This window comes from Rhinopithecus bieti, unplaced genomic scaffold (genome assembly GCF_001698545.2).
Source record: "Rhinopithecus bieti isolate Rb0 unplaced genomic scaffold, ASM169854v2 scaffold_19722, whole genome shotgun sequence".
In the NCBI taxonomy this organism is placed as follows: domain Eukaryota; kingdom Metazoa; phylum Chordata; class Mammalia; order Primates; family Cercopithecidae; genus Rhinopithecus; species Rhinopithecus bieti.
In genome coordinates, this window is record NW_016809905.1 from 93,354 (window position 1) to 112,183 (window position 18,830).

At 45.5% G+C, this 18,830-nt stretch overlaps 1 protein-coding gene across 2 annotated transcripts; it reads right to left on the bottom strand.

Annotated features, from left to right (window-relative positions):
* Positions 1-2,539: 2,539 nt before the first annotated feature.
* MS4A8 (membrane spanning 4-domains A8) lies at positions 2,540-17,757 on the bottom strand. 2 transcript variants are annotated; one of them, XM_017890852.1, is made up of 7 exons: positions 17,557-17,757; positions 16,241-16,460; positions 13,483-13,605; positions 10,019-10,078; positions 8,238-8,369; positions 3,214-3,327; positions 2,540-3,039 (listed from the first exon to the last, which is right to left on the bottom strand). In XM_017890852.1, the coding sequence occupies exons 2-7, from the start codon at positions 16,457-16,459 to the stop codon at positions 2,935-2,937; spliced, it is 753 nt and encodes a 250-aa protein (XP_017746341.1). In that variant the 5' UTR covers position 16,460; positions 17,557-17,757; the 3' UTR covers positions 2,540-2,934. The 2 variants fall into 2 exon arrangements, with proteins under 2 accessions (XP_017746341.1, XP_017746342.1); XM_017890853.1 differs by lacking the exon at positions 13,483-13,605 and having other exon boundaries at positions 17,557-17,756.
* Positions 17,758-18,830: the final 1,073 nt, after the last annotated feature.

An 18,830-nucleotide genomic window follows, 5' to 3' on the forward strand; every position in this document is an offset into this window, starting at 1 on the left:
TTTTTTTTTTTTTTTTACCGCATGCTCCTCCTTCTGCAAGGAGTCCTGAACCAGCCATCTGAAGTTCTGGTTCTGGACCTGGCTATACCTCTAGCTGGGTTGATGACCTTGGGCAAATTTCCATCTCTACCTGTCTTAGTCTGTTTTACATTGCTATAACAGAATACCAGAGACTGGGTAATTCATAAAGAAAAGAAATTTATTTCTCACAGTTCTGGAGGCTGGGAAGTCCAAGAGCATGGTGCCAGTATCTGCTGAGGGCCTTGATGCATCATAACATGGGCGAAGGACAAATGAGCACATGAGGCGGAGAGAGGATGGGGCCAAAATTTATCCTTCTATCAGGAGCCCACAACTGTGATAACTAACCCACTCCCAAAATAATGGCATTACTCCATTCATGAGGGCAGAGACCTTATGATCTAATCATCTTTTAAAGACTCCACCTTTAAATAGCATTACAATGGCAATTAAATTGCAACATGAGTTTTGGAGGGCAGATTTAAACCACTGCAGTACCACAGTGCTATGGTTAAATAGCTGGGTGGGCCACAGATCTCTGAGATCTCTTCTGGGTTTTATGTTCCATTGTTATGGAGTGGATAGGGAGGGTATGGAGCCCTGTGGATGGAGGGCTTGTGGGGTGGTGCAGAGAATGCATAGCATTTTATGCAATGAGCTGTCACCCTAGGTTGGCGATTGGTCCCCCTGGGACAAGGGCCTAGAACACAGGATTAATATAGTAGTCTATATAAGATAGGAAAGAATCTGTTCCAACAAGCCCCATGGTGACTTCAGGAGGGCAGGGTCAGGTGCCCCCATCTGGAGAGGCACCAGATGTGTTAGAAAGTGCTTTCTCTGGGATGACCTACACTGTAGGAAGTGAGCTATGTTAGCAATATCTGATTTAACTCATAGGTCAGAAATGTCAGGAAGGAGGCTCTGAGAACAGAATGGAGGGTCAGGGTTGAGGGGTAGAGTTCCGTAGTATGAGAAGGAGGTGTGGAGTTAGATGGGGCAGCAAGAGGCAGCAATAAGAAAGGAGGTGGTGGCGGCGCGGTGGCTAAAGCCTGTAATCCCAGCACTTTGGGAGGCCGAGACGAGCGGATCACGAGGTCAGGAGATCGAGGCCATCCTGGCTAACACGGTGAAACCCTGTCTCTACTAAAAAATACAAAAAACTAGCCGGGCGAGGTGGCGGGTGCCTGTAGTCCCAGCTACTCGGGAGGCTGAGGCAGGAGAATGGCGTAAACCCGGGAGGCGTAGCTTGCAGTGAGCTGAGATCCGGCCACTGTACCCCAGCCTGGGCGACAGAGTGAGACTCCATCTCAAAAAAAAAAAAAAAAAAAAAAAAAAGGAAGGGGGGGGGGGGGGGGGGGGGCTTGCTCTGTTTACCCAGCCTTCAGAGAACGGTGTAAACAGGTGGATCCCTTTTGGGGAGGTCAATGTCCTGATCTCCTGGCTTACAAAACAGATATGTAAAGGACTGATCTAGAAGCAGAATATTACATGCCTCATATTCCACTTGAGAAATCAATTTTCCAGGAGGTCTGTGATTCCTAAGGCCCATTTAGTTCTAGTAAATGAAAACCCTCCTGTTCCTGGCTAGCTGATGGGCATCAGAAGGATCCCTGATCAGAGAAGATGAGAAGATGCACGTGTACAGGCAACAGACCTCTAACTGCATGCCATTTAGAAGAAACTTCTTAGATAACCCCAAGAACAAAGTTACTTACAAGAGCAAAATCACATTTTGTATTTAGTAATCAAAACAAACAACAAACAAACAAATTCTTGCACTGCTTCTGTAGCTAAGGAAAGCTTGACATCACCTGGACTTTAGAGATGATTGCCATAACCCCTCAGAATGCAACTTCTTGGATGTCCATCGGTTATCATACATAACAATATTTAAATTTTGCCTGGTTCAGGAAGCAACGTCTAAGTGGGATTTTCAGTGTAATGAGGGACCATGTTGTTTGGGAGACCTTTGGAGAGAGTGAGTCATCTGCTGAAAGGATTAGTCCTTTTAGATGCTGTTACCACTGTAAATGCAGAAGTGGTAACAATAATGACACAGCCATTTCTCTTTGGAATTAGTCCTTTTACGGATAATGATGTACTGGCCTTATGTCTCTGGAAGATTCCTTCTACATTCTTGCACATTTGTGAATTTGGTTGCATCATTGGTAACAGAATCTAAAAGGATGGATCATTCTCTCCAAAGGCCTCCCAAACCATGTGGTCCCTTATTACACTGAAAAGCCTCACTGTCCTTTAGTGCCCCATTCAGATGTTGCTCCCCCGACCAGACCTGTCCTCTGCTCTCCTCATTCCTTCCTTTCTGCATCACAGCCAGAGTAAATCACACTTCACTCTGTGCTCCGTCTGCCTCTCCCCCGTGTTGCCCTTTGTGAGTGAAAATTGCTCCCGTGATGTCCTTGCGTCCTCTCTCCTGAGGTCAGAAGTGCCTTGAGGTCCAAGACTGTGGCATGTCAATGTCCAGCCCCCTCCTGCCATGAAGAGAGCCTTGAACACATTGAATGCTCAGTATCTGTTTATTAAATGAATGCACAATTGAAAGAGTGAAGATTGAATGTCCAGATATTTGTTCCTCTAACCCGCAAGCTCACATGCAGCAGAGCACACGAATGTGTGTGTGCCAAGGCCCCAGGCTGGATGCCCGCATACGTGCAGGTGCATGCACCCTAGGGAGGCCCTCTTTGTTAACATCCATTTAAAATCTCTGTCTTCTTCTTGATAGAGAAACAGCATGATTTACTAGACTGAATTGAAGAATGAAGGTGAGAGTACAAACAGTGGGAGAGACATTTCCTCAGCTGTCGGAACAGGAACGACCTGGGTTATGGAAGCCCAGAAAGGGAGGAGGACTTCTTTTGGTCCCAGTGAAAGATGCTTCCAGAATCTATAGCTTTACTTATTTGCTTGGATCTCACTGGAATAACTTGGTGGTGAGGTCACTGGTTCTGGGATGCCCACTGGATTTGCTGCATAGACGTTTGGATACATGACACTCACCTGGAAAACACAGGCACACAGGGGGCATGTTAAGAAGGACGGGCATGTGCCAAAGGCCTCGGGCACCGAGGAACTACTCCTGCTCCTGAGCAGGCAGTGGAAAGCACAAAGCGCTCCCTTGTCTCCACCTTTTTGGAGGCGTCGTTCCACCCACTGAGGAGCCCTGGGACTCACATTGCTTGATTGACAGCAGACCAACTGGCAGCCAAAGTGGGACGATGCGCACGCAATGCCAAACTCCAGGAGGCAGAAGACCAGCAGCACGCCAGAAATCGCCAATCCAGGGTTCTGGAGGCAGAGAAGATGGGGAGGACAGGAGCACTGGACTGGGAGTCCGAACTGACCTCTCACTGGGGCCCTGCCATGGACTCTATGGCTTTGAGGAAGTCCCCTATCTTCTCTCAGCCTGGGGGAAAATTTCCCACCGGGTTTTTGTAAGGATCAAGTGTGGTGGTAAAAGAATTGTTATTGCAACCTTTACTTGGTAGTATTCCTCTGAGAAAAGGGATGACCATGTTTAGGGAAGCCCCTTGAGAGGTTGCTTTGGGTATGGAGACCTGAGGGTGTGCTCCGGAGTCAGACAGGGGAGCAGTGACACTGCTCTGGGGAGGCCATGGATAGGAATTGGAGGGTATGGACAAGCCACAGAGAGAACAGGGAGATGGTTAGAGGAAAAAGGAGCTGAGCACCATAGTGGGAAGGGGGAGGCCACAGGAAAATGAATTTTCCTGTGAAAATGAAGACTTCTCAAAGCAAGGATGTCTAATCTTCAGTAATCGGTGGTTTGCTGGGCTCTGATGTAAACCTCCACCATCCCTCTGAACCTTTGGGAAAGAGTCAGCCTCTGAAAAGACTTTCTTGACTGTGACAGTGGTGTTTTGTGGAGGGAAGGAATTGGGGCTGTTTCTCTGGCTTGGGAAGAAGAGTCAGTGAAAGGATCCCCAAACTGAAGTAATTTAACCGTAGTAGGAGGTAACCAGGAGAAAAAAAACCTCACTTGCTGTTACCCAAGAATACCCAGGACAATGGGGCCTTCCAGAGTATCTGGGAGAGAGTTTCAATCTAAAAGGCCCGGGAATGACTCCCATTGCCATTTGGGTTTCAATTATGTGTCATGAGAACATTTCATAGCGAAGGTGGATGGCATGCAGTAGGTACCAAAGAAATGCCTCTCAATTATGATTTTTTAATTTTTTTGAGACAGAGTGTCGCTCTACCACTCAGGTTGGAGAGCAGTGGCATGAGCTCAGCATTGTGAGCTCCGCCTCCTGGGTTCAAGTGATTCTCGTGCCTCAGCCTTCCAAGTAGCTGGGATTACAGGCACACGCTACCATGCCTGGCTAATTTTTGTATATTTTGTATAGATGGGGTTTCGCCCCGTTGCCCAGGCTGGTCTTGAACTCCTGAGCTCAAGTGATCCACCTGCCTCGGTCTCCCAAAGTGCTGGGATTACAGGTATGAGCCACCACGCCCAGCCTCAGTTATCTCAATTATGATTTTTAAAAACAGTATTGGTGACAGCCAGATGCTTGGAGAATTCTCTCTTTTGGAGAGGCCTCTCCTCAGCCCCTTTTCTTCTCCTTCCTCTCCATTTAGCAAGTGGTTTGGTAGAAGCTGCTAAGAAATGCATCCTGGCAGGCACAAGCTAGTAGGAAAACAGATGCAGATGATAATTATAATTCACATCAGATGGGGTAAGAGCTACAGAACAGCAAAAAGATATCTCAGGGCACTGAGGAGTGAGAGGTTCATTCTCATGAAGGGATTTAGAGAGGGTGAGGGTACAGGCAGTTGTCCCAGGAAACAGGGAGGGCAGGATAATGATGTCCAAGTCAACGGATCACAGAGACTTAGAGTAGAATGGCCCGGGCAAAATATGCTGGTCCTCTTCAATTTTTTTTAAATAAAAATTTTTTTTACACATAAAATCTTTCATGGAAAAGGGGTCCCTCAAGCAGCTGAGATATTTGTTATTTGATGAAAAATAATTCCTGCTGTTGAAACCCTGGAGCCTCTCCATTCCTTGGGTCATTATTTGTAAAGCTCGGATGCAGCCCGACCCTCCACATTCAGATGGGATGACTGAGGCTTGAAGTTGGAATGGGTGGTGGGCATGGGGCGAGTTCTCATTCCAAGATCAATCATTGGCAGAACAAAGATTAAAAGCCAAGTTTTCTGAATCAAAAATTGCTGCTCCCTCTAATCCAGGGCAACTAGCTATGCTGCTTGGGGTTAGTCTTTCCTAAACTCTTTTCCCATCTTCCTTTCCCTTAGTTCCTCCACCAGCATTTGCTTCTTAATTTCTTGTATTGAGCAGTCTGTGCCTCCCTGATTGGTTCTTTCCCAGCAGGAAAATTCCCACATACTTGGTGTGGCTGCCTCTCCCAGTGGACGGGAGTGGCTGGGGTTCAGGGTGAGTGAGAGAGTCGAAGGGAGGTGAACTGTAGGGCACAATGAGATAGAGTCAGACCTCCCAGGGAGGGCAAATACCTGGCTAAGGAATTTGGACTTTAATCCTACAGTATCTGGGAGTCATAGAATGTTTCTGGGAGGGCAGAAACTCAAGGTACTTTTGATAAATGACATGGACTTTGTCCATAGGGTCTCTAGGGAGGGGCCTTGCCTAAGAATCTTGGAAAGATAAGTCTTTACGTCTCCTGCAGATAAAAGGATCCGATCGAACATAAACAACAGTTAATGACTGTTGATGTTTGCTGAGTACGCATCACAGCTGGCACATTCATTTATTCCTTGACAAATGCTTACGGAGTGTCAACCGTGTGCCAGGCACAGTTCTAGGTATTTGAGGTATGACAGTGAGTGAAACAGAAAACATCCCTGTCCTTAAGAAGCTCATTCTAGGGACAGGCAGTAAGCATGAAATGTAATAAATAAGTCCTTTGCAGAGGGTGTTAGATGCATAGACTACAGGAAAGATCGATAAGGGGAAGGGAAGCGGGTTACTGTGAGAGTGTGGGTGTTGGGTTCTTCAGGTGGGCCTCATTGGGAAGGTGGTTGCAGAGTAGTGATCTGAAGGAGGTGAGGAAGGGACGGAGGAAGCTGTGGGAACATCTGAGGGAAGAGTACCCCAGTCGGAGGGAACATTCCAGGCCTGAAGGTGGAAACATGCCTGGAGTGTTGGAGAAAACGTCAAGGAGGTTCCCGTGGTTCAGCAGCAGAACCAGAGGATGGCAGCAGAGCCTGGGTCTGGGGGCACCAGAGGGCCAGCATCTTAGGCTGCTGGAAGGACATTGACTTTTTTTCTGAGTAAGATGCCAGCAGAGAAGTGATGTGATCTTATGTTTCCAAAGGACCCCTCTGGTGGCCAGGCTATCAACAGCGGCAGTGAGGCCAGAGTGGGAGAAGGGGAGCAGTCAGGAGGCTGTTTCCATGACTAGATGAGAGATGCAGTGGCTCAGGCCAGTGTGGGAGTAGAGGGGCTGGGGGAAAATGGTGGGATTCTGAATGCATTTTGAAAGTAGAACCAACAGAATTGCCTGAGGGATTGGCTGTGAGGTGTAAGAGAAAGAGACGGTCAATGACGACTTCAAGGTTTCATCCCGAGCAACTGCAAGGATGGAGTTACCATCAACTGGAATCAGGAAAACTGCATAGAGAAGGTTTAGGAAGTGAAATCTAGAGATCAGACTTGGACGCATGAACTTTGAGCTGTTGCGTTGACTATTGGACATGCTAGAGTGGTGTGTAGGGGAGAAGATTTGGCTGGAGCCATGTATTCTGGAACAATTATCATAGACAACGTGTTTCAAATTGCCAGACTAAATGAGATAGACAAATGAATAGAGAGAGAAAACCAGAGAACCAATTATTGAGCCTAAGAGATTGGGAAAAAGAGAACTAGCAGAGGAGACAGAGAAGAGGGCAACCAGTGAGGGTGGAGGCTGGAAGTCAAGCGAAGTCCCTCGGAGAAGAAGGATCAGTCACCCCATTGGGATTTGGAGAAGAGCAGGTGTTTGGGGGAAGCGAGGCTGGAAGTCTAATTGGAGCAGGTTCAGAGAGAATATGAGAGAAGAGGATTGGAGTCACTAAGTGTAGACAATTCTTTTAAGAATTTGTCTGCCAAGAGGGTCAGAGAGATATGGTGGTAGCGGGTAAAGGAAGTAAAACGAAGAGGAGGTTGGTTGGTTGGTTTTTTAAGAAACAAAAGCATGCTTAATGCTGATGCAAAAGCCCTAGTAAAGGGGGAAAGACTGATGATGTAGAGGAGAGACGGGGTGAGGGAGAGGGGAGGAGAACTTCAGCAGGTAGGAGACGATGGACTCAGTTGTGCAGACGGAGGATTGAATTTACATGGGACACAGGTAGCTCATCTGTAGCTGCCCTGTTCAATTCAGCAGCCACAATTCCCATCTGGCTTTTAAACACTTGAGATGCAGCTGGTCCCAAATCGAGATGTGCTGTAAGTGCAAAATATACACTGGATTTCAAAGATTTAGTTCCCCAAATGCAAAATAGCGAACCAAGTTTTTATACTTATTACATGTTGAAATGACAATATTTTGGATATACGGGGTTAAACAAAACAGATTATTAAAATCAGTTTCACCCATTGCTTTCACTCTCTCTTTCTTTTAAATGTGGCAACTAGAAAATTAAAATAACATATGTGGCTTGCATATTTCTATTGGACAGTGCTAGTGTGTAGTAGAGGTTGGCAAATTATGATCCATGGGTCAAATCCTGCCTGCTGCCAGTTTTGTAAATAAAGTTTTCTCAGGACACAGCCATGTTCATTTGCTTAGTGTTTTCTGTGGCTGCTTTAAGGCAGCTATAGCTGCATGACAGAGACTATAGGCCTGCAGAACCTTAAATGCTTACTATTGGCTCTTTAGAGATTAAGTTTGCTAACCTCTTGCTTATAGTAATGGGCAAGAAGGCAGAGAATGTGAGGAGAGGTGCTGGTTGGTGGGTACATATGCATTCTTTGTAAAATTGCATTTCATTCTCTCAACACTGCCACAAGGTAGGTATTGTTTTACAAAGGCAGAAACTCAAACTGAGAAAGGTCATGTTGCTTAAAGCTATGGGTCAAGGACGTTAAACTTTGTTCCTATTCTGAAAGCACCTCCTTTTCCTACCATGTTCAATGAGGAAACTTGGTTGTCAGGTTCTTTCTGGGAGTTCTCAATGGAGCTAATTCAGAACTTAGAGGATCTTTGGTTGAGAGGGATACTCACCACGCCCCAGGCATAAGGATAATAGTTGGGGTAGTCATATGGGTGAGGAATACTTAGATCTGTGATGAAGAGTATGACTCCAACCGCGGAGCAGATTGCACTGACGATGTTCAAGCCCAAACTGCCAGACAGCTGAAGAAGACACAGAGGGTCAGGGTGGGCGAGAAAAACCGTTATAGCTGAGATGAACGGAGACCCAACAAGTGTTTCTCTTTCCCCCCAATTTCTAAAATTGTGCTAAAATATATGCAATGTAAAATTTAACATCCTAATCCTTTTTAAGTGTTACAGTTCAGTAGCATTAAATACATCAGCACTGCTCTGAAACCATTGCCACCATCCATCTCTATAACTCTTTTCATCAAAAAGTGTTTCTTAATGCAAATCCCAGGTACCCTATTTCCACTGCAAGTAAAGAGGTGTTCTGTGCAAGAAAGGTTTTGGGGTAAGTTAGCTTTGAAAATAGTTGGGTTGAGCAAAGGTAAACAGACCATTGTGGCAGGACTTCTCAGAGACTTTAATGAGGACTTTAGATCTTTCAGAGAGGGGACAATACATAGAGATTTTCCCAAGTTCATCTAACTATCTTCATTAAGCATAGCATGGGAGAAATGTTCTCAAGAATAATCTTTGGGGCTGGACGTGGTGGCTCATACCTGTAATCCCAGCACTTTGGGAGGCGGAGGCAGGCGGATCACCTGAGGTCAGGAGTTTAAGACCAGCCTGGCCAAAATGGCAAAACTCCATCTCTACCAAAATACCAAAAAATACAATAATTAGCTGGGCATGGTGGTGTGCACCTGTAATCCCAGATACTCAGGAGGCTGAGGCAGGAGAATAGTTTGAACCCAGGAGGCGAAGTCTGCAGTGAGTCGAGATTAAACCACTGCACTCCAGCTTGGGGGACAGAGCAAGACTCCGTCTCACAAAAAAAAAAAAAAAAAAAAAAAAAAAAAAAAAAAAGAAAGAAAGAAAGAAATAAAAAGAAAGAAAGAAAAAAAGAAAAGAAAGAAAGAAAAAAGAATAGTTTCTGGGAAACACTTGACCTGTTTGTCCCATAGGATAAATAGAGTCTCAGCTCAAGTGTCTCGGGATGTGATAGGCTCAGATGCTCCATGATTCTGGGCCATGTGCAGAAAGATATGCTTCGATATTTTGAGCTTTCTTTTGAAGACTTTGAAATAGATCTCATCTGGTTGTAGGGACCTGGTCACCTTGAGTCCCTTTACCCTTCGTAAAGCACACCCTCACCCTGCTTGTGAGACAAATGAAGGTACTTTCTTGGTCTGTTGCTAGGGGAGCACAAAGCTCTGTCCGTGTTGATTATCGGAGCTCTGTCGGCCGGATTCCTTAGGGAAGCAAGTGACTGAGCCTCCTTCAGATCCCCGAAGCCCTGCTCTGTGTACTGGAGGTACTCTTGGCTCCTTGCTCTGCTAGAGGGCAGCCCTGGGCCCCTGGGAGCTCTGTGCCTCTCCATGGCAGGGTTTCTTAGGAAAGCTGTTATCTCTCTCTTTCTCCCGCTCTCCATACTCTGATGCCTTAGCTAAGGTGACTGTATTGCCCCTTCTCACTTCTGCATCCTCTTGGGACTTTTCCACATGTGACTCCAGGGCCAGGCTCCTGTGGCCAGTCTGTATGAGCAGGAATGTGTGTGAGCACCCTGTGTCTGGTTATAGTAGGTGCAAGGCTGCCGGAGGAATCGTATGTGACCTTATTTTCCCCCTTGTGACACCATTCTGTAAGTCTCTAGTTGGAAGAGCTGGTCTCAGAGTGTAACTTACCAGGCAGTAAGAATGTGGCTGATTTTCTGCTGTCACAGAGAGGGATCCTGAAATGATAAACTGGTGCAGAACAGAGTGGGTTTAGAAAGAGGTCAGGGGCTAGGGTGCCCTTCCCCAGGCTTCTGTGATTCTGGTCACACACAGTGGGTAACTTTGCTGGAACCATCAGCTCAACATGGGGAATAGAAAAAATGAGCTGTTCTGCACTGCGTGAAAGGGCCCTGGAGTGGGATAAATATATATTCTAGGACCCAGCAAACCTGGTTTTAAATTCTGGCTAGAAACTCTTGACCTTAGGTAAGTTATTAAGTTCTCTAAATCTTTATTTCCTCATCTGCAAAATGGAAAAATTTCTAGCTCTTCCCAAGAGCCATTGTCATGAGATAACTTATACCCTATATCTGGCATTTAGCATATCTTTGCACATAGTAGATGCTCAATAAATGTTGGATTATTTCCCTGTATTTTATTTTCCCACATGTACACCCTATTGTTTTCCAATCTTTATATCAAGATTCAGTTAGGTTTGGGGGCTCTGGAGGGAAGAAGGAAGGGGTTACCAGCGTCTTCTCTGATGCTTTTAGAGAGAAGCCTGAAATCAATCCTTGCCTGTCTGCATATCGGGACAATGACTTTCAGTTACTCAGATAAACGTTGTGTCCCTATGATGCTGAACATCAAATACAGGATGATGATGTCGACTGTGTGCATTTCATCCAACACTGGTATTCTGCAGGCACTGTGGCTGATGGAATTGCCTGCCATCATTGGCCCAATGGGCTAGCAACAGTGGTATGAGAGGGCATGAGCTATGATTTAATAGGAGCTAGCATTTGTGAGACACTATAGAAAATGCTTTTTACAAAAAGGCTTCATTGACATATAATTCATATGTCATATAATTCACCCATTTAAAGTATATGATGCAATTATTTTTAGTGTATTTATAGAGTTGTGCAACCATCACTACAATCTAAGTTAGAACATTTGCATCACTCCCAAAAGAAGCCGTGTACTGACTAGCAACCCATCACTGCCCTCCTCCCAACACACGAAGTGCTTATTTAACCTCGCCTCATTTAACCACATGGTGGCCCATCAAGCACTATTACTCTTGCCATTTTATCAATGAGGAGACTAAGGCTTGGAGATTGTGAACAACTCACACAACATCATCCAGCAGAGTTTTCATTGGAAATAACTGTTTCCACTCTATGGCACATGCATTTGAGAATCAAATCCAGGTAGCTTGATTTCAGACTCCATGTTCCTAACCCTCAACCCATATTCCCTCCCACCCGGGCAGATGCATGTGCCGTAGAGTGGAAATAGTTATTTACAATGAAAACTTATTCCAGCAGCTTCTGCCTTCCAAGGCCAAGGCCATATTCTCCTATGAGCGGAAAAACAAATCTCAGGTTCACACCCTTCTGTTTGTAGAGATTTGATGGGGAGGAAGGGCTGGACTTTCATGTCCCTCTCAGTCCTTCTGAGGTGCCAGAGGAGATGGACCTTTGTTTCAGAAGAGGATATTGATCTTTGGGAAATAGAAAGACAGTCCTGGGATCAAGAAAGCAGCAAAGAGCACAACTGCCCTGCAGAGCAAAAGGAGGAAAGTCATGAGGGTTGAAGGCACTCAGCAGCCTGGTGGGAGGGGGCGTGGTCAGTAAGGCATTTGAGATGCCCGGACAACTGCCTGCTGTTCACCGGCACTTGCTGGAATCCAGTGCTCAGTGGTAGGCATTGTGTGCTCAATGGTAGGCCTGGGTGACTGTGATGCTAGACCTCTCCATAGCCCCGCATTCCACGAAGGTCGGAGATACAGGAACAGGTATCTTGTGAGTGGTTGTGGGAAGGAAAAGGGGCTGAGTTCTGAGTTTGGGTGTGTGCAGAGCCTCGCTAGAGGAGCCCTGTTCATTTGCAGACCTTATGTGGCTGTGGGGGATGGAGACAGCTCTAGGCTATTTTATTTAACTCTTATGAGGTAGAGTGACTTGGACTGGCACCTAGGTTACTCTGGAGTTGTGCCATTTATGAGGAAAGTTGCATTAGTGTCACAGGTAGGTGTGTGACTCAGGAGAAAGACGGTAACAGAAGGGAGAGAAAGGAGAAAGGAAGGTGGAGAGGGAAGAAGGAGTGTGTGTGTGTATGTGTGTGTGTGGGCAGGGGGACACTGCAAAGGAACCATAAAGGTAATAAACTGACGTGGAAGGACTGTAGTTCTTAACATTTTATGGAGTCACAGATCACTCTGATAATCTGATGAAAGCTATGGACCCTTCCAGAAAAATAATGCACCTTTAACATATTAGGTATTTTGCCAAAATAGAGCACCCAAAGCACATCTGCAGATGTAGATTGAGACGCCGCTGCTGAAACACTCACACCCTTGCTGTTCTACAGCTGGGAAGTCACTCTTCACTTTTGCTGAGTGTTTTCCTCCTGGAGCTCAGGCTTGTGGTCCTATGTTCAACAATGCCAGGGGCTATTCCTAGTGTATTCTTTACATGTGGATGTTTTCTTTGTGAATTAAGAAAATACATCCCTTTTGGCCAGGTGCGGTGGCTCACACCTGTAATCCCAGCACTTTGGGAGGCTGAGGCAGGCAGATAACCTGAGGTCAGGAGTTTGAGACCAGCCTGGCTAATGTGAAATCTTGTCTCTACTAAAAATACAAAAATTAGCCAGGCATGGTGGTGCACACCTGTAATCCCAGCTACTAGGGAGGCTCAAGCAGGAGAATTGCTTAACCCAGGAAGGGGAGATTGCGGTGAGCCGAGAATGCACTGCTGCACTCCAGCTTAGGCAACAGAATGAAACTCCATCTCAAAAAAAAAAAAAGGAAAAAAAAAAAGAAAAAAGAAAATACATCCCTTTTGAGGGGAAGTCACCTTGCGGGGTTGTAGTTTGATATTATGGGCTGAATTGTGTGCACACCCTCTATCTCCCACCAAATTTCATGGGTTGAAACCCTAATCTGTAGTGCTTCAGAATGTGACTGTGTTTGGAGATAGCGTTGTTAAAACTGTAATTCAGGTTAAATGAGATCATCTGGGGGACCCTAATCCAATATGACTGGTGTCCTTGTAGGAAAAGGAGACTAGGACACAGGCATGGAGGGAAGGCCATGGAAAGGCTCAGGGAGAAAACCATCTGCAAACCAAGGAGAGAGACCTCAGGGGAAACCCCTCTGCTAACATCTCCATCTCAGACTTTCAACTACCAGAACTGTGAGATAACAAATTTCTGTTGTTTAAGCCACCCAACTGGTGGTACTACATTTGTTGGGGCAGCCCTACCAAACTCATACTGTGGAACAAGGCCAGGGCTGGCTGAATTCCTATCCCCCACAATTGGGTGGCTGGGAACCTTCTGCAGGGCACAGCTGCACAACTTGGCAAGATGGCCTTGAGTGCCTTGGCACCTTCTAGGAACTCATCTGCAGGAGGACTTGCGTTACTCACCCACAAGCCTCCCCAGAAGGGAAAGCCTCCGTAGAATGAAATAGACAGGTATTCCCCTACGAGAACTGTCGCCATGATGGAGCCGAGGCCGATGTGAGCCAGGCCAATGATGATCTGGATGGCCTGTCAGGAGAGCCACAAGCTGAAGTCTTGTTTCTGAGGCTGGGTCCTGCCTCCCCTATGAGCCTACTTTTAATTTTAATAGATGTTTTATTTTCATGGTCTAAAAAGTAATATGGGAAATACAAAATGAAATAAAAAAATAAAACTACGTATAATCTCCCCGCCCGCCTGGAGAAAACAACTGTTTACATTTTGGTGTATTCTCCCTATTATTCTTTTCTTTTTTTTATTTTTTTTTTTGTTTTTTTTGTTTTGTTTTGTTTTTTTTTTTTTTTTTTTTTTTTTTTTTTTTTTTTTTTTTTGGGCGGCAGTCCTCGCTCCTGTCGCCCAGACTGGAGTGCAGTGGCCAGATCTCAGCTCACTGCAAGTCCGCCTCCCGGGTTTTACGCCCATTCTCCTGCCTCAGCCTCCAAGTAGCTGGGACTAAGGCGCCCGCCACCACTTCGCCCGGCTAGTTTTTGTACTTTTAGTAGAACGGGGTTTCACCGTGTTAGCAGGATTTGGTCTCGATCCTCCTGACCTCGTGATCCGCTCCGTCTCGGCCTCCCCAAAGTGGGCTGGGGATTACAGGCTTGAGCCACCGCGCCCGGCCTATTCTTTTCAAATATATACCTTGATAGCACAACATGGCCCTGAATTTTATTAATTTAGTATTTCATCATGAATGTGTCCTCATGGTATTCTTGGAACATATGTTTATTTGGGGCTGCTCAGATCCCATTATGGATGGTCTGTGGAGTAGCTGAGACGGAGTTATTGGACAGGTAAGATTATTTCTACTTTTTTCTATTATATATAACATTGTGATAAATATCCTTATATGTAAATCTTTGCCTTCATCTCTTATTTCTTTAGGATATTGTTATGTGTTGAATTATGCTCCCCTCTCCCAACCCTCCTCCAAATCCATATGTTGAAATTCTAACACTGAGTGCCTCAGAATGTGACTCTATTTGAAATAGGGTTGTTGCAGATGTAATTAGCAGGATGAGGTCACACTGGAGTAGAGCAGGTCTCTAATCCAATATGACTGGTGTCCTTATAAAAAGTGCCATGTGGGCCAGGCGCAGTGGCTCACACCTGTAATCTCAGCACTTTGGGAAGCTGAGACAGGCGGATCACCTGAGGTCAGGAGTTCAAGACCAGCTTGGCCAACATGGTGAAAGCCTGTCTCTATAAAAACACAAAAATTAGCGAGGCATGATGGCAGGTGCCTGTAATTCCAGCTACTTGGGAGGCTGAGGCAGGAGAATCGCTTAAACCCAGGAGGCAGAGGTTGCACTGACCCAAGATCGTGCCACTGCACTCCAGCCTGGGTGACAGAGTGAGACTCTGTCTCAAAAAAACAAAGAGTTTTCAACTTTATTCTGGTGTGAAAGTGACATGTATTCAGTAGAAACCGTATTTGGAGTACCCATACAGCCATTCTGCTTTTCACTTTCAGTCCATATTCAATAGATTACATTAGATATTCAATAACTTATTATTAAATAGGCTTTGTGTTAGATGATTTTTGCCCAACTGTAGGCTAGCCTAAGTGTTCTGAACATGTTTAAGGTAGGTGAGGCTAAGCTATGATGATTGGTAGGTTACATGTATTAAATGTATTTTTGACTTATGATATTTTACATTTATGATGGGTACATTGGGACATAATCCCATTGTAAATGAAAGAACATCTGTGTATGTTTGTATATTACACACGTGGTAGCAAATACAAATATATTATTTCCTTAAATTCACATAAATGTCAGCAAATAATACACAGTGTCTGCCCCTTTCTTCCACTAACTCCATATCTCGGGGTGTGTCCCTATCATTACATAAAGAACTTTCTTGTGCTTTTTATAGCTCCACTACATTTTATTATTTGGATGCACAATATACTGACTTAACCAGTATTATATTGATGGATATTACAATTTTTTTGTTATCACAAACCACGCTGCAATGAATAAGCTCATACATATCACAGTTTTTGTGGATACAGGCATATCTGGAGGATGAAGTTCCAGCAATGGAATTATTGGATATTTTGCAAATTTGACAGTTACAAATTTCCCTCCCTAAGGGTTGTATCAATTTATGTTCCCGTAGTGCTAGGGTCAGAGCTCGGGCAGTCTGCACCCGAATTCACGCTCATCATCATTTGGCTACACAGTGAAATGGGCCTTTCCTTGTCCTGCGCAGGACAGCCTTTCAGGGGTTGCTGTGAGCATTTATGTTGTTGATTGCCTAACCTGCTTTGTTTCCTGTTGGGCAACTATTTGATTCAATCTTACTGGATTCTGACTCCACCTTGTGGTCTGCTTTGGTCTTGCTGGGACCCCTTTCCCTTTCTTCTGGGCTGGGCGTGGATCCTGGCAACAGGATCAACATTCAAGCGCATTGCTTTTTTGTTGCTTTTCTTTCTCTTTCCTAAAATGCCTAAATCAGAAAATACAAGGCCTGTGCAGAGGCCTCCCCGGTGATGCTGTGCAGCTGAGCTTTCTAAGAGACCTGTGTTTGGCAAGGCGCGATCGGCTCAGCCTCACTTCCGGGATGTAGTGTTTGTGTATTTCCCAGGCCTTTCCTTCCCCTCCGCCCGTCAGTCCAGCTGTGCAGTCCGTGGCCTGCAAAGGGAAATCTCACTTACCCCCAAGGTTTTGCCTTCTTTCAAAGTTTTCTGCACAGGCTGACTATTCACATTTGACACCAAACCAGGTGGGTTCCCAGGAACTAGATGGACTTGTGGCTGGTTGTTTGGATACAGGGGCACCTGAGACATGATTCCTGGGGTCACAGGATAACCATTGTGGGGTGCCACCACCAACACAGAATTGGCCACTGGAACTGCTGAAGTCATCGAATTCATGCTGCCAAAAAATAAATGTGACAGAATTGTCCCTCACATATGGACTTGTACTTACATTTAAAGAGGACTTTTACTTCTTCTAGCTCATTGGAGCATCTTAACCTTCTACAAGTTTATGAATCCCACGTTACAAATAATAGACATCAGTTATAGGGCACTTAAGAGGTGCTTTGCAAATACATTTCCTTTCATCCTCTCACCCGCCTGGTTTTACAGATGAGAGAACTAAGACCCAAAGAGGGTAAAGGCTACCGGAGGGCAAGGGGTCCGTCTTTTCCATCTTTGTGTCTCTCGTAGTGTTTATTTTATTTTTTATTTTTTATTTTTTTTGAGACAGAATCTCGCTCTGTCACCCAGGCTGGAGTGCAGTGGCACGATCTTGGCTCACTGCAACCTCCGCCTCCCAGGTTCAAGCAATTCTCCTGCCTCAGCCTCCTGAGTAGCTGGGATTACAGGCGCCCGCCACCACACCCGGCTAAGTTTTGTATTTTTAGTACAGATGGGGTTTCACCCTGTTGGCTAAGCTGGTCTCGAACTCCTGACCTCAGGTGATCTGCTCACTTTGGCCTCCCAAAGTGCTGGGATTACAGACGTGCACCACGGTGCCTGGTCTCTCCTAGTGTTTAGAGTGCTGCTTTGCATATGTTAGTACTGGCTGAAAGCAAAATTTTGGAACTAGAAAATCTCTTAGACAACGTTGAGTTCAATTATCTCATTTTCTGGAAAAGGAAACGGGGTGAGTGGACAAGAATCCTCCAAGGTCCCAGTTATGTCAATATTAGTTAAATGGAGATTATCCTCCTCAAGGGAAGCCCCATTGCCAAGGCAGTGTATGTTCATTGGGTGGCTTCTACTGCTCAATTTTTCTAGGCTACTTAGAAATTCTGATGTGGTTTAAAAAATTATTTTTCTCTTTGTTTCTCCCGTCCCCCTCCATTTCCCGTCTTTGTCTTTCTTTTTCTTGGAGCAGACCCAATAAAGCTAGCACAATACACTCTGCCTATCCTTCACCCACACTGATTTGCCGTAAGTCTCATTTGGTAGAAAAACCTTATCACCAATTCCCAGTTACCAACCACTAGATTAAGCAGACTCACCTTGGTCTGCCAGCAGCCGCGTATCTCTTGATCCTATTCCCTTTTCTTTGCTGTTGGGACCTTGCTTTTTCCCTGAGAGAACGAATGTACTGGGGCCAGTTGGGTGGTAGGGTTAGAAGGAACCAAAGTCCTCTATTTCCTGGATGCAGGCCAGGTTACGTGCTGCTTAGAGCTGTTTCCTTCATATTTATTTCCTGTTTTGGTTAATGCGCCAGTGAAATATGGTTGGCTGGTTGCTCTGGGAGACACAGAATGAACTGGGCACCCAGGATGTGCTGTATTTAGCTGCAACATGAGATAGGATGACATAACAATTCTCGCCCAGTAAAGAGGCCCTCAACCCTATCCCTCCACAGCCTAGTTTTCTCATGCCTGGTTCCTTTTGGCTAATCGGACTCCCTTGGAGTCACAGGCTCCCTTGAAGCCTGGTTTTCTACAAATCGGGCTCCCTTGAAGCCTGGTATGCAGTTGCCATGGCAGCCTGGATTTCAGGCCCATGAAAGACCTGCTCAGCAGGTAATCTGGTCTCATCCTGGCCTTCAGGTTCTCAACTCTTCCTCCATTCAAAATTCCAACCTTTTTTTCTGCTCCTGGTCCGGCTGCTACTGCTGTTGCCAACACTAACATTGCCGCTCATAAGCAACAAGTTACATACATTCCTGAAAATGACACTCCGCTTATGAGGGCTATAGCTCAGGCAAGGAAATACGGTGATCCTGAAGCCTGGCAATTTCCTATAATTTTACAATCGTCAGTACCCGCCACCCCAGTGGCACAAAATCACCCACAGTCCGTTGATCCTGCTCAGCAAGCAGCTGACCCTGCAGCTCATCAAGATCAACAGCTTAATAATCAAGCCCCTCAGCCTGACAATCAGGCTGCTCAGGGAAATAATCAGGCTGCTCAGGGAAATAATCAGGCTGCTCAGGGAAATAATCAAGCTCCACAACTGCCTGCCGCTGGGGCACAGCCAGTACTCCAGCAGTTCAGGCGGTAGTTCAACCTGACCCCATACATCCAGGTCAGGTTCAGCTACTTCCTGCTACTTGGGAAAGTTTTTTGTTTAAATTCCTCAAAGATTTCAAGGAATCAGTAAAACAATATGGCACTAACTCTCCTTTTGTCTGTTCCACATTAAAAGCCCTGGCAGAAGATAAACATTTGGTACCCTATGACTGGGAAATTTTAGCAAAGTCAATCTTATCTAAATCCCAGTATTTACAACTCAGGACTTGGTGGGGTTGATGCTGTCCAGGAACATATTTGTCTTAATC